Source organism: Mus caroli, chromosome 14, assembly GCF_900094665.2.
Source record: "Mus caroli chromosome 14, CAROLI_EIJ_v1.1, whole genome shotgun sequence".
NCBI classification, from domain to species: domain Eukaryota; kingdom Metazoa; phylum Chordata; class Mammalia; order Rodentia; family Muridae; genus Mus; species Mus caroli.
Genome location: NC_034583.1, coordinates 46,507,762 through 46,532,468, shown reverse-complemented (window position 1 = coordinate 46,532,468; position 24,707 = coordinate 46,507,762). Strand labels below are relative to the sequence as shown.

Genomic DNA, 24,707 nt, shown 5'->3' with positions numbered 1-24,707 from the left:
CGTGATAGAGGCGGGGAAGAGGGAAGGGCCCGAACCGAGCACCAACCCCAGCTCTGTCCCATACCAGGAAGTGCTGGGTGGGGGGTAGAGGAGCAAAGTTGACACCGAAGCCAGGTGAGCTTGGGACTGGGAAACTAGTGCCTTCTGAAGTGGGAATGGGGGCAAGAAATCTCGCGAAGGGAATAGCACAGAGAACCAGAAGGAAAACTAAAGAGGAGAAACTGGCCCGGGAAGGAGAGCGAGAAATTGACTGGTCTGTAGCGCAGGCTCAGTAGAAACAGCCACAGGGTGGAGCAAGGACGCATGCGTAGTGGGGATGTCCTTGCGAGGCGGGAGGGTGGCCCCCGGGTACATGTGGGAGGTAAAAGTGGGCACAGTTTTAGGGCGGCGGTGGGACGCAATCCCTTCGAGATCTTGGCACAAGGCAATTCTGTCCAACTGGCTAGAACGTGTTGAAATAAAGTCTTTTCAACTCCCGGGCTCTGTCCCCAGGATGGTGGTGCATTCGTTGAGACTTCAGGACCTAATCGAAGAGATTCGCGGGGCCAAGACGCAGGCCCAGGAACGGGAGGTGATCCAGAAGGAGTGCGCCCAAATTCGGGCCTCCTTCCGCGATGGGGATCCCCTGCAGAGGCATCGCCAGCTGGCCAAACTGCTCTACGTCCATATGTTGGGCTACCCCGCCCACTTTGGACAGGTACTGGCCTGGGATGGCTACAAAATTTGAGAAAGATGGCCAGTGCGCCCCTTTGTGTTTGTACCCAGGCTGTGGGTTGTTTTGTTTTGTTTTCTCCAGTTTTTTTTTTTTTTTTGTTTCGAAACAGGTTCTCTATAGCCCGGACTGGGAACTCGAGAAAACCCTGCCTCCGTTTCAGTGTAGGGATTTTCAGGCATGCCCCGCCCTACCCAGCTAAATCCTTTCGTTTTTGAACCTTTTATCACCCTACTAGTGATTTCTTGCCAGCCCCGTTCAGCACCTCCCCATCCCCTTTCCAGCCTACACTCCTACACAGGTCCCTGAAACCTGCCTGCTGTCATCTGGATCCACACTTTAAGCCTCTGGTTACAGAGAGAGTGATGAAATATGATCCCTCACAAGTTAATCTGGCCTAAAGGAGGTTGTAGCCCGGAAGTTAGTGCCCTGTGGTTTCACACTGCCCTCCTGGTCTGCCTCCTTCCCTATAGATGGAGTGCCTGAAACTGATCGCCTCCCCCAGATTCACAGACAAGAGGGTGGGCTACCTTGGGGCCATGCTTCTATTGGATGAGAGGCACGATTCCCATCTGCTCATTACCAACAGCATCAAGAAGTGAGATGGTTCTGGGGCACTTGAAATCAGGGTGCTGGGAGAGGGGGAACTGCAAAATTCCAGCGGGCTGCCTGCTATCAGTACTGCAACAAACTGGTTTTCTCAGACTTGACTGACCATCCTTCCAACCTTACAGTGACCTGAGCCAAGGGAACCAGCCAGTTCAAGGCCTGGCCCTGTGTACTCTGAGTACCATGGGCTCTGCTGAGATGTGCCGGGACCTAGCCCCGGAGGTGGAAAAGCTGCTTCTGCAGCCCAGCCCCTATGTGCGGAAGAAGGTGAGGTGTGGACGGTTACCTCTCCAGAACTTGTTCCCGGTCTGGCCACCATGTGGAAGAGGTGTGGACTCTAACTTGGTGGCCCTTTCTGAGGCCCTTGACTTCTGCAGGCTATTTTGACTGCAGTGCACATGATCCGGAAGGACCCTGAGCTCTCCGGCATCTTCCTCCCACCTTGTACCAAACTGCTTCGTGAGCGTCATCATGGTAAGGGCCCAGGGATGTCCGCTGTCCACTTCCGGTCTGGCTATGAATAGATGAAATGAAAAGCAAATCAGGAAACCCAGCTCGTCGGCTAAGGGCGGTGCACACATACAAACACACGTGTAGTAGAGCGTCCCATGGCCTGGCCCACCATTCACTGCCCCACCCTGACCCCAGGCATCCAGCTGGGCACAGTCACGCTGATCACGGAGCTCTGTGAAAGAAACCCTGCAGCCCTCAGGCACTTTCGCAAGGTGGGCTAGCGAAGGGGCGGGGCCGTGGGGCAGGCAGAGGTGGATGGTGGGCGCGCAATTGGGGCTGATGGTTGAGAAGAGACAGGGAGAGCCCAGACAAAGCTGGATGCGCCCTTCTTCCAGGTAGTGCCGCAGCTGGTACAGATCCTCCGGACTCTGGTGACTACAGGATACTCCACGGAGCACAGCATCTCTGGAGTCAGCGACCCCTTCTTGCAGGTGGGCAGAGCCTTACTTGCTGTGTTCCCAGAACAAAGAAGGCTTCCCAGGAAGACGACCATGGCCAGTGGTCACTTCCCATTTTGGCCCAGTCCTTGTAAGAAGGGAGCGAACTCAGGATTGCTCTGGTCATCCTAAGACTGGGGAAATGAAGGGTGGCTACAAGAAAGTCCAGTTTGGTAGCCATATAAAAAAGCCTATTCCAAAGCCCGGCATGGTGGCAGAGGCAGGTGAATTATGTGAGGCAGAGACCTGGTCTACAGAGTGAGTTCCAGCACAGCCACAGCTACAGAGAGAAAAACCCTCCTGTTCTAAACTCCCCTGACTCTATGTAACTCTGACCTCCTCCCATCCAAGGGACCTGTAGAGGTAAAAGGGTGTCAGACCCATTGCAGTGTTGTCTACAATGTTAGGTCTTTTTACCTCGGACCCATGACCCTACCCTATGAACCACTCTGCTCCAATCTCTTTCAGGTCCAGATACTCCGCCTACTTCGGATCCTGGGACGGAACCATGAAGAAAGTAGCGAGACCATGAACGACTTGCTGGCCCAGGTAGGAGGCACACCTTAGGCCTGGTGGTTTCTTAGGCTCCATCAGCCCTGGACATTCCTCACATGACCATTTGCCACACAGAGGCCATGTAATTTCCTTTCTGCCCCCCCCCCCTGAATTCCATGAAGGACAGCTATAGTCTGTCATTGTGCTGCTGCCCTGGTGTGTAGGCAGTCCCTAACATCTAGTGGGGTTCTGGGGTTCAGGGAGCTTTGTGAGGGACTGGAAGATAAACAGAGCACAGTGGTCTCCTTCCAGCCACCACTAGAGTCCTACACAGATGAACATCTCCCCCATCCGCACAGGTCGCCACCAACACAGACACCAGCCGAAATGCAGGCAACGCTGTCCTGTTGGAAACAGTGCTTACCATCATGGCCATCCACTCTGCCGTCGGCCTCCGGGTAGCGTTCCATGCTCATGTGCTCTTCTGCTGGGGCCCCACCTCCTCAGCTGGTCCTGGTCCCTGGCGTTTCCCTAACCCCCCGTCATGGAGGAGATCCCACTGAAGAAGTGGCTTCTTCCCTGACTGTCTCCATCTTCTTCTTCCCATAGGTTCTAGCTGTTAACATTCTTGGTCGTTTCTTGCTCAACAATGACAAGAATATTAGGTAACAGCCAGGATCTGGCTAGATTGTACCACTAGACACCTGGGCATTCCTCCCTTCTGACCCACCAACCTCTTAGGTATACTGGGGGGGGGGGGCAACACAGGGTATCAAGGCAGATGACCCCGTGTGATATGGCCTCTCTTCCCCTGACCAGGTATGTGGCTCTGACATCATTGCTGCAGCTGGTGCAGTCTGACCACAGTGCTGTACAACGTCACCGGTCCACTGTGGTGGAGTGTCTACAGGAAACGGACGCCTCCCTTAGCAGGTAGGCAGAGGGAGAAGGGAGAAGGGGACAGGGCAGAGGACACAGTGCCTGGTGGCCGAAACTCAAACCAGCTCAGAGCATCTGGCGTAAGAACTAGAGGAAAAGGAGCTTGGAAACCGAGGAGTCATCTGCAGGGATGCCTCTCTCTCACCAGGCGGGCCCTGGAGCTGAGCCTGGCTCTGGTGAACAGCTCCAATGTACGAGCCATGATGCAGGAGCTGCAGGCCTTTCTAGAGTCCTGCCCCCCTGATCTTCGGGCTGATTGTGCCTCAGGCATTCTGTTGGCTGCCGAGAGGTAAGTGACAAATGGCTTCGAGTCAGAGGCTGCGGCCTGGGGAGGGGCAGTGACAGCACTGATGAGCCATGTCCCCTAGGTTTGCTCCCAGCAAGCGATGGCACATAGACACCATCCTGCACGTGCTGACCACGGTAAGAGGGGACCAGGCAGGGAGTTGGGCAGGAGTTAGCAGAACGCTGACTTGGCCACATCCACCCCTCTCCAGGCAGGAGCCCATGTGAGGGATGATGCAGTGGCCAACCTGACCCAGCTGATTGGAGAGGCCGAGGAGCTGCATACCTACTCTGTGCGCCGCCTCTACAGTGCCTTAGCAGAGGATATCTCCCAGGTATCACTCCTGTCTCCCTAGGTCCAGCTGACCAGCCTTCTCAAATTTGAATGCTTTTCCCCACATGCGGAGTTGCCAGAAGATGGCCAAAGACCAAGCCCCCCTTTACTTAAGCTTCTGTCCTGCCCCTGGTGACTACAGGCTGCATCTCCAGATAAATAATTTTATTTCCTTTAAGCTCCATGTCCTCAACTTTCTAGAATGCCTACCTCTCAGGCTGTCTTCGAGATCACATGAGATATATTAAGTTTGGCACATACAGTCATTTATATTATTACTTTCAGTGTCCAATGGACTAACAGGGGCCACCCTAAGATATCTATAACTCCCTTGTCAACTTAAGTGGAGTAAGTAGAAACCATCCCTGTTTTTTTTTTTTTAAGAGAGCCTCTCAGGGCTCTGTCATGTGGTCAAGCCATGTAGTTCTGGTACTCGCCCACCAGAGGGCAGTAGTAGCCAAAAATGCTAAGATGGAGCCTGCTACCAAACTTAAATTTCCCTCCCTACCCTGCCAACCCAACCTTCTTTGCCCTGCAGTAAAGAGACATGGTAGGGTTCAGAAGAGAGGACCACACCCCCCAGCCCCAACCCCAAAACCAGCCCCTCAGTGTCTCATCTCCCATCCAGCAACCACTGGTTCAGGTGGCAGCCTGGTGCATTGGCGAGTATGGGGACCTCCTGCTGGAAGGTAACTGTGAGGAGACGGAGCCTTTTCAGGTGAGACCTGAGGAGTGAGCGATACCCTGGGGAGGATTCTCCAGGACAGACATGACCTGTTGTCCACACCTGAAGGTGGAAGAAGAGGATGTGCTAGCACTGTTGGAAAAGGTGCTGCAGTCCCATATGTCCCTGCCAGCCACTCGGGGCTACGCCATCACAGCCCTCATGAAGCTGAGCACCCGGCTCCGGGGAGACAACAAGTAAGAAGGGGTCTCCTGTCCCCTTGAAAGACATCCTTCCGCCAGGCCTACTAAGTCCCCAGGCACGCATCCCTCTCCCCGCCTAGCCTTAGGAATCTGCTTTTGAGCCACATATATCAGGGGTCTCCTTACTCTGTGAGGCTCTCCCTTCCCTCTCATCCTGGAGTGGAAGAGCAGGCCAACCGCCACTGCCTCTCACAGGCCACATGGTGGCCCAGTCGTATCCGCCAGGTGGTGTCCATCTATGGGAGCTGTGTGGACTTAGAGCTGCAACAGCGGGCTGTGGAGTATAACACACTCTTCCAGAAGTACGACCACATGAGGTGTGTCCTGAGGCCTGCAGGTAGAACTTCAGACTCTCCGTTCCCAGGGCGCTCTTCAGAGTCTCTGGGGGGGGGGGAACGACTCACCTCCCATCCATAGTGGATGGCAAGCTGGTTTCCCATCCTCATCTGTTGTCGGAAGACTAGCGACTGTGCCCTGTCTTAGGAAGCCAGGACGACACTTGTGACCCTGCATGCCACAGCCCTGTGTCCTTGGTCTTCTTCCCAAATGTTTCTGTGAGAACGTATGCTTCACACAGGAAACCTTGCGTTCCATCCCTTCAGAGCCGCCATCCTAGAAAAGATGCCTCTTGTAGAGCGCCGTGACCCCCACGTTAAAGAGGGAGGGAAGGAGAAGCAAACGGAAGCCCAGCTCTTGGAAGTGACAGCCCCTGCCCCCACAGAACCCCAGGTGAGGAGGTGGGAGGACCTGGATAGAGAAGACTTATGAGGGTGTTCATGCCCTGCTGTGACCTCCTGCCCTTTTTCCCAGGCCACCAAACTCTTAGATCTACTGGATCTCCTGGGTGACACTTCAGAGCCTCTCTCTTCTGGGCATGCCCAGTATCTTCCTCCTCAGGCTCCTTCCCCAGGGGAAACCTTAATTCATCTCCTCGACCTTCCCTGTGCACCACCACCCCCAGGTAGGCCTCAGCTAAGGGAGAAACATTCTAGAAGTGGGGTGGGAATGGGTCTTTTCTCTCTCTGAGCCAAGGATAGGGACACCCATCTCAGTATGCAAAGTTCCATGGCGGTCCCATCTTTAATGTACTTGTACTTCTCACCCCAGTCTGCAGGCTTGTTTCCACTCCAGCCTGCACTATCACTTCCCACTGCCCACTCTATTGGTCTCTTCAACTCCCCAAAGCCTTCCACCTCAACCCCTTAACATTTCACGTTCTTTACCCAACACCAAAAGGACTACTACTAGCGGATACTACTCACTCTTCAGCTAAATGCCATCTTTCTACCCTCCCCTGTTTAACTTGGTTCATCACGGCCATGATTATCTTGCATTTCGATGTTTCTCTTCCCCCAACTAGATAGCCAGCCCAAGCCTTAGCTTGTCTACTTTTATCATTAGATCCGGGGCAGCTGCAGGGTCAAGGCTGGCTCACTCCATTTTTACTGGCTGAGTGGCTGGGTGTTCTATCTTAAGCCTGTGCACTGAGCTGCCTCTCTCCCTTCTCCAGCTCCCATCCCCAGTGTCAGAGTGTTTGAGCGTGAGGGCCTACAGCTGGATCTTTCTTTCATGCGGCCCTTGGAAACCCCTGCTTTGCTCTTGGTCACTGCCACCACCACCAACTCCTCAAAGGAGGATGTTACCCACTTCGTTTGCCAGGCAGCTGTGCCCAAGGTTTGAAAACAATGGGGTTTAGCCAGGTGTGATAGCTGGTGCCTGTAATTGTAGAACTTAGAAGCCTGAGGCAGGGGGACTCATTGTTTGAGGCCAACCTGCCGTAAACATAGTGACTTTGAAGCCAATTTGAGCTACACTGTTTCAATAAAAGAAAAAAAAAATAGCATTCAGAGGTAGCCGGGGAACTTCAGAAGAGGCCAGAAAGAAATGGAGGAGGGAGCCGGGCGTGGTGGCACACGCCTTTAATCCCAGCACTCGGGAGGCAGAGGCAGGCAGATTTCTGAGTTCGGGGCCAGCCTGGTCTACAAACTGAGTGCCAGGACAGCCAGGGCTACACAGAGAAACCCTGTCTCCAAAAAAAAAAAAAAAGAAATGGAGGAGGGTGGGAGGTAGAGTATACTGGGAAAGGAGTGATTGTGTTATTGGGGTGTTATCCAAAACTGTTTGGGAGCCACAGGATACGGAGGACTGCCTGAGCCCAACCAGAGGCCTTACTATGCTCTGCCCAAATCTCCCATGCTCAGAGTTTCCAGCTGCAGTTACAGGCCCCCAGTGGGAACACAATTCCAGCTCGGGGTGATCTTCCCATCACCCAGGTCTTCAGAATCCTCAATCCTAACAAGGTGAGTTGTCAGACGCTGCCGGTAAGAGGGATGGAAGCAATATGAGACCTGACCCTGGTCTCTGCTTTCCTGTTTTTAGGCACCTTTGCGACTTAAGCTGCGCCTCACCTACAACCACTCTGGCCAGCCAGTACAGGAGATCTTTGAGGTGGATAACTTGCCTGTGGAGACGTGGCAGTAACCGACTGTGGTCAGTGTCTGGCCTGGGTGTCTCCAGGCTCCTGCTGTCTTATTCAAGGAACAGAAATAAAGACCCACGTAAATGGCGAAGTAACAAGGAAACTTTATTTAAAAGCAAAGTGAGCGTACAAATTAGAAATGCTCTGTAAACGGGTGATGACCACAGTCTTAAGGGCCCAGGGTAGTTGCCCGGTGTTCCTTTAATAAAGTCTCAGGGAACGGAGGTGTTAGCTGCGAAGTGGCATAATTTGAGAGATTCTCTGTTTTCATTGACAGGCTTGGATTCTGTCAGCCTTTCCTCTCTGTGTAACCCTTCCCATGATGCAGCTGACTTTAATGATAAGCTAACACATTCTGCACAGGCATAGGGCAGTCCATAGGGAGTTCTTAAAAGGTCACCCAAAGATCACAGGTTACCCCAAACCCGTCTAGGCCTAATCAGCCCCCTACTTTAGGGTATGTCCTAAAGTGTTTGAATAAAGCTGTCCACAGAAGGGGAGTTTTGATGGCTGCTGGGGAGAGAGAGATTTACTGTCTGAAGTGGGCTCTAAGTGCTACTCGGTACAAGTGGGGTCCTGGCTGCACTGTTAGATGAATGTGTGTGCACGGTGCATGCAGCTGAGGGTCCTAGGATGCCAAGTGGCAGTGAGATGAGAGGTGTGCATAGCTCAAACCAAGTGGAGTTCCAGGCTGCTAAGATGTTCCCTAAGCTTGCCTGCCTCATAACTGCCTCAACTCCTCTCAAATCTTTCTGCACCCTCAGCTTGGGACACAGCCCTGAGGGCCACCAGCAGGTGGCACTCGGACCCTATATTTGTCACGGCAATATAGAGAGCCTGCTTCCTCCCCAACAAATAAAAGTCTATGAAGCGTGAGGAGGGAAGAAAGGCCTGTTTTGACCTAGTTGAGAGAAAAAAAATGTGTAAGAGCAAGGGTGGTGCCTTCTCCACAGGAAGTATGACTTCCTGGAACCCTAGGAACCTGTCTCAACAATGATCATTTTCTTTCTACCCCTCTCTGGGTTGGAGAGCAAAGGTTCTCTCTAAACTGCCACACAGGGCACTCTACCCTCCCGGCACAGCGGCAGGCCCGGAGTTTCTAGATCCCTTAAGGAGTTCCTAACCTTTTCCCCACCTTCTTGCTCTTCCCTACACCCCAGGGCAGGGAAATCCCTGCTGTTTCCCCTCATCTCTAACTCAGCTGTAAGGCGGCTTCAGAGCCTCTGGCAGAATCAATGGCATCGACCAAGGGAGGGGGGGTGGCAAGGGATTTTCCTGTACTTAACTACTGATCACGGCTAAGTGGAAATCCTATAAACACGAGCGGAAATCAATGGAGGCTGCTTAGCGGCCAGGGGAGAGGGGCGGCCCACAGATTGCATCTGACGGATGAGGGAAGCAGCCAGGGAGGGCTCCAGGAAGGATAGCTCAGAGTGGGCGAAAGACCAGACAGAGCTGGAGGGGAAAGTGGCTCCGTTGTGAGGGAAAGGGGCACCGTGGGTCTGGATGTGAATGGCCACTTCAGAGTTACCTTCCCTTTTAGAAAGTGAACGCTGTTGTCAGGATGCTGAGTCCCCTGTGGCCTCAGCTGCTTCTAGCAGGCGCTGATAGTCCAGAGGCCTGAAGCGCTGTAGGTATACCATGAGCTTGGCAGGTGCCTTCTCCTGTGCTGGCACTCCTGCGGGCAAGAGGACAATGAGGAGAGAAGCAGGTGGAGCCCTCGGACATGCTTCGGTTCTGTTCCCTGCTTACCCAGCCAGGACTCCAAAGTTTGCAAAGCAGTACTAAGAATCCAGAGGCCATCAGGGCAGTTTCTCCAACCCACCCATTCCCTGCAGAAGTGAGACCCTCCCTGCAAAAACCCACTCGGGTTGTGTGACTGGAAAGCCACCCAAGCGCCTCTCCTTCAGCAATGAGAAATGGTAGAGAAGCATCCTGTGCCACGGAGACAGGGGAGCCAACTCACTTCATTTATTACCGCTTTCTCCCAATCAAGATTCAAGCCCATCTAGGCAAGCCAAAGCTCATTAGCTTGGTAATGGAGCACAGGCAGTGGAGTACAGAAGATAACCAAGTGCTATGGGAAACAGAGGAAAGCAGGGGCTGTGGAGTGGTGCGTGGCGTTCACAGAACCTCAACTCTAACGGTGGCCTGATGCATGCATGCCTTGTTGCTAATGGACAGCAGCCTGCTGACCCACAGCAGGGAAACTCCACGGGTGGTCTCCAAGGAGGCTCAGCCCTCCAGGGCTGTCAGGCTCAGTGCACTGCACAATCTCAGAAGTGTGCAGATGAGCTATTTCAGAACTAGGCATGGAAACAGAAACATCTGACAGAGTTCACCACTGCCCCCGCCCCCCCATACCAGTGTCATGCTCAGCCAAAAGCATGGACGACGGGGTGTGGCTACCTACACCTGTAATACCACAAGCTTAAGGCCTTTCCTGGGCTACATAGAAGACCACAGGAAGAGCCAAGAGAATAATAACCATGTAGGAAGTTGAAAGAGAAGAGAGAAGTTTGTGGGAAGGATCAGAGCAGAGACCTAATAAATAGAACTAGGAGAATTAAGTGATAACCAGGATGAAGATTGGGAACCGGGAAAAATAAAATCCAAATTAGCTACTAAAGAATAGGAAAGGATTTTTATCGAAGTGTAAATAAATTAGATTTTCAAGAAAATCTTTACAAAAAAACAAAAACAGTCGGGCAATGGTGGCGCATGCCTTTAATCCCAGCACTTGGGAGGCAGAGGCAGGTGGGTTTCTGAATTCAAGGTCTACAAGAGTGAGTTCCAGGACAGCCAGGGCTACACAGAGAAACCCTGACTAGAAAAAACAAACAAACAAAAACAAACAAACAAAAAAAAAACAATTTCCCTTACAAAAATGATTTTCACCCTCCAGTCCTCTATGGCTCAGTAAGGACCTGCAGTGAGGTTAAGTGAGAAAAAAGGACAGCCCAAAGGGCCTGTCTTCCTCACCCACCATGCTGCTGAGCATAGAAGGACCTACCTCCCTCACCCACCATGCTTCACACACAAAGGCCTGCCTGTCTCCCTCACCAAGCATGCTACTGACGCTGTTGATCTTCTCTAGGGCAGCCGGGACTTCAGCCTTCTCGTGCACCATGGCCTCTACCTCACCCACAGCATAGCCGAAGTCCGTTGAATCCAAGTCTACTGTGAGCAGAGGCTCCTGTCCATGGGCTCCAGATAAGGCCAGCTTCCAGGAGCTTCGCGTAGTTAGAAAACTAGCTACCTCCTGCAGCTTCAGCGGGCCCAGGACAGCAGCCACGCCTGCAGGCTTCTGCTCCCCAGACCCGAGCAGTTCAAAGAGCTGGGCCACAATCGCAGCTTCCGATGTGACTTCCACATACTCATTGTGAGGTCCTGAGACACCTGTTACTCCAGGACATTTGAGCTCCCATCCACTACCTTCTCGTTGTCGCAGCCAGTGGTCAGACAGCATAAGGCTTAACTCAGAGGTATCATAGTATGTGTCTCGGAAGGTGACCCGGTGCTCCAGGGTGGCCCCCAACTCCTGCAGCCTTTCCTCCGTGTCAGGCTCTGGAGCGAACTTTCGCTCCACTTCAATCAAGACTTGGGCCATATTAACCTGCAACCCTGTTTGCCAGGTATTCACTGCGAGCTCAAGGTGAGGACTAGTCAGCAAAGACCCACTAGTCCTGGATGAATTTAAGATGCATATACACTGTCCCAGAGCTCTGCTCCAGGGACACAAGGCTCTACTTGGAGGTCTCTGCGGGCTGCAACAATGGTGACAAGTCTCCAGTTAAATCCTACTACTGATAACCCAAAAGGCTCCCTAGCAAACAGGCCGTGATGCTGATGACCTATCTTCTCGCTACACCTTGCTACCCAAGGCCAGTGATTCACTGCCCAGGATGATCTACCATTCTTCGCCTAGCACCAAACAGCGGAACCTCGAGACACTCTTCAAGACCCCAGGGTCTCCTTCTCCCGGGACCCGGAAGTGGGGGAAGGGTGCCCACGCTACACCCGCGAGGAATGCCGGGAGCGGTCTCCGGCTCTGGACCTTAGTCCAGGCTTTTTACGCGCGAGTCCGGTCCCAGCACTAGCGGCCATATTAGACCGGTGTGGCGGTGCCGATGACAGGCTAGGCCTGAGAGGTCTGTTAGGTTACGTGCGACCCAACCCGGTAGGCAAGAGAAACGAGAGCTTCCTCTTGCCCGCTGTTCATCCTGTATCTTTCCTGGAGCCCAGGCATCGGCCAAGATCTCGAGCCTTAGCGTGAGCCTGGCATCCTGGGCCTGGTGCATGATGGGAGATGTAGTTCCAAAGGGCCACCTCACCTTTCCTGCCCACCGAGCACTAAGGTGATCAGAATTAGTGTCAGCCAGCGGGACTCTACCTCAAGCTCTACAGGAAGGCTTTGTGGGGTGGCGAACGGGAAGAGTAGTTCCCAACCCCTTCTAGTGTAGACAGTGAATGCGACTGATAAAACACAAGCTATGGCTCCCCACTAAGTGGGGAGTTGTAATGGTTAGGGAGGTGAGTGGAGTAATTCAGTGGTCACTTGGAATATTTTTTATAGTTGTTTTGTCTTATGTTGCTTCTTGTTGTTTTGACACAAGGATCTCATGTAACCCAATTTGGCCTGGAACTCCTGATTCCTCTTCGAGTGAGTGCTGGGTTACCTGTGTGAGCTGCCATGCCCTTACCTCTATCCTGGGATTTTAGAGAGGATGAATGGGAAACTTTGTATCAATGGAGGAAGTGAGGTTTTGAATGTGAATTAGAGATGTAATGGGACAGCTGGAGTGATGGATGCTCAGCACTTAAGTACACTTGCTGTGCTTACGGAGCTGGGATTACCTTCCCACCTCTTAAAGCGCAGGTGGCAACCTCTTTAACTCCAGTTGGGGGGGGGGGGGTTCTTATGCCCTCTTCTGGCATCCTCCTGTACTGTACTACAGACAAAATACTGGTACATGCGAATGTATGAGAGCGAGAATGAATGAATGAATGAGTGAATGAATATGGTGGGATTTCTGGAGACGTAAGTGGGAATAACCACCTGGGTAAAGGCCCAGAAACTAGCTACAGCACCTAGCCAATATCTAAGCTGACGATGGCTTGAAGTGCAATTGAGTGGCGGGCTAAAAAGCCATGAGTGAGTGGCAGACTCAGTTCAACAGTCGCGGAGGTGGCGTTGTTGGGAGAACGAGCAGCAGACAGGCAGGGTGCTGTACACGTGGTTTCCCACCATCGGGGAAGCTGAGGCAAGAGGTGACAGCTTGCGGAGAGCCTGAGCTGCAGACTGACTTCCAGCCCCTCCTGGGCCAAGAGTGAGACAAGCAGGGAGCATTATGGGAACTTGGCGCTTACAGACATGGCATTTTGAGCTTAGGAAGGCATTAAACAAACTCCTGCTTCTGGTCTATGGGTTGGATCTTATAGAACACAGAAAATACCAGTGCTTCAACAAGACTGAAAAGTAAAGCCAAGGATCTGAGTGGGGAGGGAACATTAGCCCAAACCTCACCCGTCCTCTTTTGTAGACCCACTTGCTCCTGACCATGCTACAACCACCCTCTCCCGCTTCAGTTATATGAGGATTGAAGAACCAGTTACAAACTTTACTGTTACATGGTAGAAACTCAAAATATTGGTTTCATAAGAAAATATGCCACGGCAGCAAGCTTGGGCTCTGGAGTCAGACCACTGAGGGTTTGCATCATGGGACTATTACTTATCAGCCATGCAGTCTTGAGCTGGGAAACCTTATTTTCCTCTACATAAAATAAAGTCCTGTATACTCCGCTTTACAATCATTTTTTTCCCCTAAGACAGGGTTTCTCTGTGTAGCTCTGGTTGTCCTAGAACTCGCTCTGTAGACCAGGTTGGCCTCAAACTCAGAGACCCACCTGCCTCTGCCTCCCAAGTGCTAGATCAAAGGTGTGCGCCACCACGCGCAGCTTCGCTTCAGAATCTTAAAATTTAGAATAGAAAACACTGATGAGCTGTTAAGGAGAAGGGACCAAAGCCTCCCATCTCCCTTCCCAACACTGAGTTAAGAACACAGCAACACTGAGAGAAACACTATGAAACTTCTATGAATCAGAATGTTCTAGTAATCAAACGGGGGGAGGGAAACGATAAGACTAGAAGAAGGGAGTGAAGTAGAGATGGACCTCCCGAAGGCTCTGCGAAGCAATAGTGCTTTAAAATAAAACAACACCCAGCATTTGGGAGGTAGAGGCAGAAATCTAGTCTATAAAACGAGTTCTAGGACCGCCAAAGCTACCCATAGAAGCCCTGTCTCAGAAAAAAAAAAATTTAAGTAAAAATAAAACACACTTCTGTAAGCAGGATAAAGAGGAGGGAACAAGAGTTTTAAGGGACCTGCCCTTTTTGCAGGCATAGGGTAGACCTACTGCCTGAGTCAAGGAAGAAGCCTGTGGATATGGCCGGTCTGCCCCGCCCTGAGATCCTGGCCCCCACCCAGGTCCCTGCGTCCTGGGACACTGGTTGACTCCGCTAGCTGTCTATAGAGGGCGGACACCTATAGACTACAATTCCCAGTATGCATTGCGGCGGGCGGGTCGCTGCACCTGCTCAGTGGGGCTGCCCCGGGCGCCTGGGTATTGATTATTCCATTGTGTGGGACGCCTTGGCTCCAGCCAGTGAATGAGGCGGAGGAGTGAGGGCTTGAAGGAGGAGGGCGAGGAGGAGGAGGAGGAGACAGGGAGCAAGCCAGTGCCCAGGGTGAATCAATGGAAACCCACTCACGAAGCCGGGAAAACACTTCAGCCGCAGCCAAATAGCATTGATTATTTTCTTTCACTTCCCTCACCGCCGTGAATTTATTTATTTTTCCATCTCCGTCCCTGACGCCCCGGAGCGAGCGCTGAAGGGAGGGAGGAGGAGGGGCAAAAAAGGAATCAACACATCGGAGAAGTCCCTTCCAAGAGCCGCCCCCTCCCCTCCCCGCCTCGCGCTGCTTGGCGGCCGCGGTTCGACTCCCGTCCCTGCTTCCAGCTGAGGTGTAAGTGCATCGATTTCCGATGCTGCTGGGTTGGTGTTTTTTTTCTTTTTTTTATTTTTCCTTTTTTCTTTTTTTTTCCCCCTTCTTCTCTGCCTCTCACTCTCCTTCCCTTCCATGCTCTTCCGAATCTCGAGATCGAGAAGAGAGGAGGCGCTGGGAGACTGCTACTGGATGGGGACGGAGAGGGACGGGAAGAGGCTGGGGGAGGGGACTCAGACGGACAGACAGCCGGGGAGAAGGGGACAGGAGTATTGGGGAGAAAGGGCGCGCGAGTGGGGATGGGGAAGAGGCAGAGGTGGAAGAAACGGAGAAGGGAAAGATAGGGCCAGCCGGACAGAGGGCAGCGAGAGCCTAGACGTACCGCGCCGAGCTCTACCGGGAACGGGGTTCCTGGAGGGAAAGGGAGGCCGGGTGAGTGCGAGGGCTCTGAGCTATCAGCCTGGAGGGGCCTGCAGCGCTTAGGATCTCAGCTGGCTGCGAGATGGGGGAGAAACCCGGGCGGAAGGGCTGATGGATGGGCTAGCGCGCCGGGGTGCCGTGTGGGAGGGGGAGTGTATATCTTTAATGTTCATTTTTGCCTGAAGTAGGTGAGGGGAGCCCCATTGGCGGCGAAGCATGCCTGCCCTGCTTCTCCTGCCACCCGGACTCTCCATCCGCTCTCATTTTTTGAGCTCTGGACCACGCTTCTCACTGTGCCTGCGCCCCCACTGATCTGTGGTTGTGCCATTTTTCACTTGGCTCCCCACCCCATCTATATCCAGTTCTGTGACAGTGACACCTCTCATCCAAGTGATCCTTTCCGAGTACCCCTGTCTGTCCCTGTGTGTCACGCCTAGACTGCCTGACTGTTTGGCCATCCACTGGTCTCCCTCAGGGTCTGTCTGTACAACTGTGGCCTTTTCAGCTACTTTGGAGTTTGCTATCAGCCATGATTGTGGTAGTCTGGGGTTAGGGACCTGAGAAGTAGGGGCATGGAGCCGATGTGCCTCCCCCTGAAGACCCCAGTGCCCTTTCAACGTGGGCACAACAGCCTGCTATTCACCCTCGGCAGGAAAGCCTCGGAACTTCTGACATTGTTGATCCCCTTGTTTGGAGACTTTGGGTCTCCAGTGTGTCCTCTGCTTTTCCAGGGGCTTTCCATCGCCAACCTCATCCATGCTGACTTAATTTTCCTCCCTTCCCCCACTCTGCCATTGTATATACATTTATTATCTCACCAGTTTATTTCACCCTGTTTCCATATCCTTTTATCTGATATGGAATAGTCTCCTTGCATATTCTCCATCTTTGTTCCCTTTTCTCCTTGGTCAACCAAAGTTGTTGAGGGTTTTGTTTGCTTGTTTGTTTGTTTATCCTTTATCCTGTCATCCAGCATTTTAACCCAAGGAGAAGATGTCACAAGCAAAGGGCTGGGTGAGAGGTAGCGGTTATGTTTTGTGGAGGCTCATAAGCAGGCCAAGAAATCAATTTAATGGTCTTCCAGGGTCAGACAACTCCTTCCCCCGTCAGTGCCCCAGCTAACTGTCAACTTTAATTCTGTAAGGGGATGCTCTCTAGGACTCCGAGCTCCACCCTACCAGGTCACCCTGTGGCTTTTTCTTCACTTTTTAGCTCATTTTCCTCATGGGATCCTGGTATTCTTCTCTTTGGATTCAGCAACATTCTTTATGAGACAGGCTTTATTATTCTCAGAAAACCTATCTTGTGCAAGGGCTGTGCTCATTCCGTCTAAAGAATGGTAAAGGTGGATAATGGATTGGAGAGTTTATCCGTGGGTTTAAATCCATCATTGTTTTTCCAGACCATAGGAGCTTAGACGGATAGAAAGATGAGGCAGATGATGGAAGGAAGAACCAGGTTCAGTAAAAACACGAGTTAAGGAAATGTCTGGCCAAAGGGAACGGTGAAAATCTGTGCAGAAGGGAGAGTAGGGAAGGTCGGGAACCAAGAAGCGATTAATGAAAAATTGAGCAAATGAAATAATTAAATAAATATGAGTTAATAGCTGTACAGGAGGAGAGAGAAAGATGAGCGAGTATTCATGAGGAGGGGTCAACAAAAGCAATATTAAATTAATACCGTGGGGGGAGGGACGAGCTAAGGAGTAAGATGAGGTGGAGAGGGTATGGTACAAAGAAGGTATGGACGGGCAAAGGCAGGAGTGCTGGAGCAGATCAGAGCCACAGAGAGCCCTGGAAAGGGAGAAGAGGAAAGAGTGGGGCATCAAAGGAGACAGACGCCTCTAGTATGAGGGGACACAGCACGAAGACTGAGGCAGAGAGCGAGCACTGCAGGGGGTGAGCAATTTGGAAAAAAATGGCCTGGCAGACTACCACTAGGCCCTCAAAGAGAGATGCTTATGAGGAAAGAAATTGCAGAGATGGAGAGAGAGGGACGAGACTATCACCAGTGTTCATTCCGCCAGCCTCTTCCTATTTTACTGCCAAGCCAGGAAAACACAGAAAAGAGATGAAAAAGTATAATTCCCATTTACTGCAACTGACAGGAACTTGAATCTTCCTAGCCCCCTGAGAGAACCAAACACTTCAAGCCTCTGATGTCATAAATTGCTTGGTTGCCTTGGCAACCTGACAGAGTCCCTCCTCCATGATGTCAGAGGCAGCTGGCGTTACCATATTGAGACCCATACAGGAACAACTTGCCCCTCTGCGTCACGTCACGTGTGGGACAGGGTTCTGGATGGAGTCATAACTGTAGGACTCCTGTCTCTGGTAGTGACTTTGCTTCTCTGGAGCTATTCTTAGCTCCAGACAGTTGTCACAGACTACTTTGTGAGTGTTGTAGGCTTGTCAAAACCTAACAAAAACAAGAGGAAGTGACCTCAAGAGACAGTAGGCAGTGAAGTTGGGATGGTAGGATAGAAAGGCATTGGGGGGGGGGGGGGAAGAGAACTAAAAATGACATCGAAGAACAGGAAAGGAAAAGGCTTTGTGAGCCAGGAAGAGAGCTGTCGGAAGAGGCCCAAGAGGCTGGTTTTGTTGTTAGGAGTGAATGCCAAAGCTGGAAATCCAGAAGAGCAGTGGCAGAGTGTAAACGGATGCCTGAACTGGAGAGTTTTGAAGTGCTCGAGCTCACAGTAATACTCGGCTGAAATGAAGGAGGGAAAAGGGTCCCTAGAGTTTAAGAGATCAAGGCATCTCCTGTGGGAGATATAGGACTGGTCAGTTATCTTCTGAGCCGGGGATGCTTCCATCCAGTTTCATTTTGGCTGGGAGAGTGAGTTGGGGGTTGAGACAGAGTCTCTGTAGCCCAGGCTGGCCCAGAACTTGAGAAGATCCTCCTGCTTCAGTCTCTTGAGTTCTAGAATTTTAGGTCTGATCCACCATATATACCTCTAGTTTCTAATTGTTTTGTAACACCTTAAGAGTGTCTGTCACACAGAGCAGGCTGTATGCACGCCTGTTGAGCAGGTGCTCAGAGTCTATAAAAGTTACCCCAACTCTCATCCTATCTCCTAGACCTGACTGCATACATGGCGTTAGGAAATCAGAAACAGAACGGAAAGGTCGCCAGACCTGGGGGCAGAGAAGAGATCCAGTGCTGGGGGGCTGAAGGTAGTAAGGTTAACACTGAGGGTGGACCTGGAATAGCATGAGCATAGCAAGAATGAACTGTCCTAGGAGCCTCGGGAAGATACAAAGGATGACGAGGCAGATTCCAGAAAAGGTCCAGGGTTTTCAAAAGAGCACACAAACCCCTGTCGTGAAGCTAAAGCTGAGTCGGCCATCCTCGAACACAGGTGTGCAGGTGTGCGCATGCATGCATCCACAATGACCACAAGAGTCCATAAAGGAACATGAGACCCATCCTAAACACCCGTCTAAAGAGATCGCAGTGACATGAGCCTCGGCTGAGTGGGTCACAGGGCAAGAGATAGGAGTTAGCTGCTGCCCAAACCGTGGTGTAAACAACCCTGTTGGAAATGACCTTCACATCTGACTGCCCACTGTTGGGGGAAAAAAAAATTCCTGAGATACAGAGCTCACTATGAGTCTCAGAGCAAATCTGCAGAAATAAACCTCAGAGGAGAAAGGTGTGCCAACCAGGGCTTACGGCCTAGCCTGATCTTGTGATAAAGAACCAGAAGACTAAGGAGTTAAGAAAGCTAGCAGAAAAGACAAGGGAGAGAGAGAGCAAGGAGCTCTGGGGCGAGTCTGGCAGCAGAAGGGGGTGAAGGGAGGGGACATGGTAGCAATGTGTACTGTCAGCAGCCGCCACTGACTTGGGCAGCTCATATTTTGCAGCAGGTGACAGGCTGTCGACACGGCGGTCCTTTACCTCACTGTTAGAAACTCATTTCATTGATTTTTCCATCTTTCTTCTCAGACTCCTCACACTAAGCTTCAGGCATCCCACCACCCGCTTTCCCAGGGCCACTTTGCTCCCTGGGAAAGCTTAGTGAGCTAATTGCTCTGCCTATCCCTTTTCCACCCACCCCTGGCTGGGGAGGCAGGGGTAAAAGATTTGGAGACGTTGTAAGGATGGTGGACCTACTGTGTTAAGTTTTTAATGGTGGTTATGGAATAGTGGTATAGGGAAGTCTGGTTTTGAGACAAGATTCTACTATATAGAGGCTAGCCTGGAACTTGCTACAAAGACCAGGCTAGCCTTCACTGACAGTGATTCGCTTCTGCCTCTGCCTCTGAATGCTGAGAAGACATTCTTTTTAGTTTTTATCTTTTTGTTGGCGCGGGGGCGGGGGGTGGGGGTGGGGGGGCAGGCGCAGAAGCCCAGACTTCAAACTCACTACATATCAAAGGCTGGTCTTGAACTCCTGATCCTTTCTTGCCTCTCCCTCCCTAATCTGGGCTTACAGGCATGTAGCATCATGTCCGGTTTCTCTTCTATTTCCTACCAAGGCCACTCAACACTCAACAGGATTATTTCAGAGCTAAGGTTCAGGCCTTGGAATTTGCAGTAGAGCCATCCACCAGAATTACATATGCAATATACAATTAGGAGACCGTTATTGCCTGGGGTGTGTGAAGCCCCAGTGTAGGACAGGGTATATGCCTATAGGGCTTGTAGCTTGCTGAGGTGTCAAACTGATGGGGCAGGATGGGTGTGGGCCATACATTTTTACTTCAAGTATAGACATTTCCCCTCTGCAGCCTGCGGTCACAGCTAACTACCCTTACCTTCTCCCTTTGGGATTCAGTTTAAGCAAAAGGTCAAGGGTCAGTTGCCAGTCATTTGGCTTCTTAATGAAGGAAGACAGATGATTGGACTGTTTCCTTGGAGGAAAAAAAAATAGAGTAAATTCGTTTCCATATTGAAAATTTTCACTCCTTGCTTTGTTGGCTGTCGAAGCCAAAGGCCCTCAGCCCTTCTCTTCCAAGCCTCTAGCTCCAGTCTCCTCTCTCCACTCATAGGCCTCTTCCATCTATTGCTGCCTCCATCCTATGTTTAGAAAACTGGCCTGCGCAGGCCATGGGAACCCTTCTTCCACTTCTGGCTTCTTCAAATTCTGTCGTTTCTGAAAGCCCAGAGATACATCCTGGTGCTTTAGGAACATAAGGCACTGGAGAGGAGAGAGGACAGAGCAGACAAGAGTGGGAGACAGGTGCTGGGCCATTAGGCGTGGTGGCACATGTGTGCCTGTCATCTCAGCACTCACAGAGTGGAAGCAGGACTCAGTTCAAGGTCATCCTCAGCTACATAGGGAGTTTGAGGCCAGCCTGAGACCCTTCCTTCAAAAAGGTCTAGACAAGACTGGGCCAGAAGACCGAGATAGAGAGGGAGGAGGTGGCTTTGAGATGAGAGGGATTCCACATTTTACATGAAAAGGGAGGCAAGGTTGTGTAGACAGAGAAAAAGACACCCTACCCCTCCAGTCCAAGAAAGACAGCCCGAGATGAAGGAGAGGGTGTGGTCCTGCGTGAAAACAGCAAGGCTTAACTCAGCACCAGGTCAGTCCTGAGTTCAAGCCTTGCTGGTTATGACCCTTATGGGAGGAACTGAAGTGGCAAATTAACCAGTATAATGAAGTCACTGCATTTTGTTTGCCTTTGCTGGTTTCCCCTGGAGATCTGTCCTCTGGCCAGACAGGGCAGTGTGGGGGAGGGGAAAGACAGCAGAGGTGAAGGGCAGGGGAAGGGTGCCAAAGAAGACAGAGAGAAGGAAACAAAACTCGGAGGACAGACACCATGTGGAGGAGGATGAAAATGGAAGGCAGCCCAGAGATGGAGGCAAGGAGACAGAAGAGGAGAGAGAAGAGGGGTGAACAATGGAGACCAGGAGAGAGGAGTCCAGAGGAAAGCAGGGAAAAAAGAGGGAGCCGGAGAGGTGAGCTGTAATGGCGAGCAGTGGGGAAGAACGTGGCCAAAGCTATGAGAGCTGCATCTGGTGGGGCCTTGTGGGCGGGGCCTCATCTCCATCGCTAATGGCTGTGAAATGAGGTTAGCTCCATTAGAAGCAGCAAGAGTGTAACGAGATCACACTCATTAGGGATGGGCCATCCTAGTAATTACCACCACCCCAAACACTGAGCCAGCCGCCAGCCGAGCCGGCCACCAAGCACTTGCAGGCACACTGCAGTGTGCCACATGATGCAGAATGGAAAACTAGGGCCAGCATAGATAGATAGGTGTAGGCTGAGGACCCTAGAGCATGCCCGCCTGAGGTGAGCATACTCACTAGCCCCCAAAGAGCAGTACATCTCAACTGATTGATCACATCCAGAGTGTTAGGCTAGGAAGGGAAAGAGGGACAAACCTCCATGACATACTACTTCCTGTTCTTTGTGACACACAAGAAGACCTGAGCAGAAGCTCCTAGCCACACAGCTCCTCTCCATATTTACAGAACAGAACCAGAACCTGACACTGGGCCCGTCTGACCACAGAAGCTGAGGTTTCCGTTCTCTTTTGGGTGCTGAGGTATTGCTACACCTATACTTCCAGCGCCAAGTCTGTTTTCTGTCTCATTTCATTTTTCAGTAACATCAGACTTCTTTGGAGTCTATACACTAATATAGATACACATATAGACTGTTAGCTTTTTAAAAAAAATTATCTTTTATTATGTGTGTATGGAGGTCAGAGATCAACTTTGTGGCGTTGGCTCCCTCCTTCCATCTTTATGTAGGCTCTCAGGATCAGACTCAGACTGCCCAGCTTGTAGCACAAGCATCTTTGCCTTCCATCTCCCCAACTCTGAACATTAAGAGACATAGGCACACACATTATCCACATTATCGTTTGAATATCTCCGCCCAGCCTCCAACTCCTCTGCACCTTCAAGCTCAAAGAGGAGCGCAGCAGCACACACAAGGGCAACAGAACATTTCAAACTACATGCTAGGCAAGAGCAGGGGTCCTGTGGCAGGGCACCCAAGTTCCAAGCTCATCCTATGTTACTACTTATTATTACTATCATTATTGCATACACACATTATTGTACATACATACTATGTTATTATATATGCATATATGTTTGTGTATGTATATATACATATGTATAAAATACGTGCTTATAATTTATATGTTTATAGGTATACATTACATTTGTGTATATGAGCATACAAGGGGGTACGTGCACACATACATACAATCACATACAGAAATCGTCTGTTCTGTCTTTTTACCATGTGGGGCCCAAGGATCAAACTCAAACATGAAGCTTAGCAGCAAGTGCCATTACCCACTGAGCCATTGTGATTGCTATAGCTCCAGGCTGAGTATCTTCTGTCCCCAGTGTAAGAGAATCAGAGACACAAGAAGCACACAAGAGCTATCTTAGAGACCCACAGTCTAAACATGAAAATCATGTTTCATATGTATCCTTTAAACATGTGTTACTGGGGAATTGATTCCCTTTTTATGGGTTCTTGGTGTCATTGATAGAAGCTGGGTGTGTTGGCACATGTCTTTTAATCCCAGCCATCAGGAGGCAGACTGAATCTCCAGGAGTTCAAGACCAGCCTGATCTACATTTGGAGTTCCAGGTCAACCAAAGCTACATAGTAAGATTCTGTCTTTGGGGAAGAAAAAAAAAATTGTAATGGCCTTAAAGGAAGCTTGAGGGCCGTTTTATTAAAATATGAGAAAATAACAGGACAGGCAAATTGGAATTCGAGTAGCTTTAAGAGAAAGACGGGAAAGAAAGAAAATTGTGCATTTTGAGTTACATAGATCAGCCATAGGTCTGCAGGAAGCCGCAGATGTTAGAAGACTTCAGAGAAATCAGCCAGAGAGCGGGGAGAGCTAGAGCAAGCCTGCTTAGCATCCTGGCAGGTACCCAAGAAAAGACTGGAAGGAGAAAAGAAAGTTAGACTTTTGAGCCAGAACTCAGGAACACGGTCAGATTAAGCATGAACCTGTGTGACAACTGCACTATAGAGAGGCTTGTGAGACCTAAGGAGTCTCCTCAAAGGGAAAGTTCTCTCCATTTCCTTCACTTGTCTTCAGGCGAATCAGAGGTATCCTGGTTAAGGGAGGGGCATCCTGGCTAAGCCACTGTCTGGCTAGGTTGGATTAACTGTAAAGGGAGAGGGCAGTTGCATGTGGTGCCCTAGTATTTAAAGCAAACCGGAATGTTTCCTCTCCACCAAGGGCCAGAGAAGAACTCAGATTCTATTCCTCTAACCAGGGAGAAGTAGCTTTCCTCTGTATGGCCCTTAACAAAGTGCTCCCTCCACCCTTCCATAAGGGAATGGGAGATGGAGTCCATCTTCAGAAGCCCCCGGGCCTGCTCACCTGCTCATGCCTATCTAGTTACCTAACACTGTAGTCAGGGGATTTGGTTTTATTTTTTTTTTAAGTTTTGGAAGTTTGTTTTGTTTTTCAAGACAGGTCTCACTTATGTAACCCTGGTTTGCATAAACCAGGCTATCCTTAAACTCATTGAGATTCATCTGCCTCTGTGTCCATGTATGGGATGCGTGTGTTGGGTTCCCTGGAGCTTGTTATAGAGGATTGTAGCAGCTATGTGGATGCTGGGACCCTCTGGAAGGATAGCAAGTGTTCTTAACCATTTTGCCATCTCCACAGCCCCCTAAGGAAATGGCAAGTTTCCTACAATATTTGAGTGTACCTGTGTATGTCTATGATTTGTAAACATAGTTAGGGTGTATAAAGTACTAGGATCATATTGCTGCTCAAAATTAATTTTAAAACATTTCAGACTTTCCCTTTTGGTTTCCTATTTCTTTGTCTGAGACAGGTCCTACTACTCTTTAGCCCAGGCTAGCTTAAACCCACTATCAAACTCAGGGTGTCCCCAGTTCACGGCTATCCTGCTCCTCCTGAATGCTGGGGTTATAAGCATGAGCCACCAAGCCCAGGAGGGTTTAATCTGTTTATATCTTTCAGGGCTGAATATTAACCCAGGGCCTTGTGCATATGAGGCAAACACTCCACTACGGTATACATCTAGCCTATACTTTGAATTTCTAGAATAGAGATGTTCAAACTGCAATAGTTGTTCTAATATGACTTATTTATTCATGTTTGTTTGTTTAGTAGTATTTGGGGTTAGTCCAGGGCTTCACACATGCTAGGCAAATGTTTTTACTACTGAGCTGTAAGCCAGGTTCCTTTGTAACTCTGTATAGCCAAGGTTGGCTTTGAACTCCTGGCCCTTCTGTTTCCAACTCCTGAGTGCTGGGATTACATGCATATACCGCTTGGCACTTGTTATTTTAAGACAGGGTCCCACAGTCTGTAGCCCAGGCATTCTCAAACTTATAATCCTCCTGTCTCAGTCTCCCAGTAGCTGGGATCATAGGCAAGGCTGCTACAATAGTATTAAAATGACATCATTACACCACAGAAGCTCACATCAAATTGGAGAACCAGGGACACTTAACAGACCTTACTGTGGTAGTCCTCCAAATTCAGAGAATCCTCCAGGGATAGCCTGTGCCTAGATAGAATAAGATGGTGAGTCCAGATTTAAGGCAGATCAGCCTCTGCCGCTTCACTTGC

The 24,707-nt window shown here is 50.6% G+C and overlaps 3 protein-coding genes across 6 annotated transcripts in view; 2 read left to right on the top strand and 1 right to left on the bottom strand.

Annotated features, from left to right (window-relative positions):
• Nucleotides 1-28: 28 nt before the first annotated feature.
• On the top strand, nt 29-7,965 carry Ap1g2 (adaptor related protein complex 1 subunit gamma 2). 3 transcript variants are annotated; one of them, XM_029468865.1, is made up of 23 exons: nt 39-114; nt 493-697; nt 825-890; nt 1,186-1,310; nt 1,447-1,588; nt 1,699-1,795; nt 1,970-2,046; nt 2,170-2,265; nt 2,740-2,820; nt 3,126-3,224; nt 3,376-3,431; nt 3,586-3,699; nt 3,854-3,994; nt 4,074-4,128; nt 4,203-4,325; nt 4,953-5,042; nt 5,118-5,245; nt 5,464-5,568; nt 5,854-5,980; nt 6,062-6,212; nt 6,762-6,925; nt 7,453-7,551; nt 7,631-7,954. In XM_029468865.1, exons 2-23 carry the CDS (start codon nt 494-496, stop codon nt 7,730-7,732), a joined length of 2,442 nt encoding a protein of 813 aa, XP_029324725.1. In that variant the 5' UTR covers nt 39-114; nt 493; the 3' UTR covers nt 7,733-7,954. The 3 variants fall into 3 exon arrangements, with proteins under 3 accessions (XP_021037394.1, XP_029324726.1, XP_029324725.1); XM_021181735.1 differs by lacking the exon at nt 825-890 and having other exon boundaries at nt 29-114; nt 7,631-7,965; XM_029468866.1 differs by lacking the exons at nt 825-890; nt 1,970-2,046 and having other exon boundaries at nt 29-114.
• Thtpa (thiamine triphosphatase) lies at nt 7,815-12,022 on the bottom strand. The gene is made up of 2 exons (XM_021181736.2): nt 10,794-12,022; nt 7,815-9,408 (listed from the first exon to the last, which is right to left on the bottom strand). The coding sequence occupies exons 1-2, from the start codon at nt 11,338-11,340 to the stop codon at nt 9,290-9,292; spliced, it is 666 nt and encodes a 221-aa protein (XP_021037395.1). The 5' UTR covers nt 11,341-12,022; the 3' UTR covers nt 7,815-9,289.
• A 2,343-nt stretch (nt 12,023-14,365) lies between these two features.
• Nucleotides 14,366-24,707, top strand: part of Zfhx2 (zinc finger homeobox 2) — a 30,905-nt gene continuing 20,563 nt past the window's right edge. Inside the window, exon 1 of one of the 2 annotated variants that reach the window (XM_029468864.1) lies at nt 14,366-14,760. The gene's annotated coding sequence lies outside the window, so the exon portion shown is untranslated. Of the gene's footprint in view, nt 14,761-20,419; nt 21,067-24,707 lie in introns of those variants that run through there. The other variant, XM_021181743.2, reaches the window with a different exon arrangement.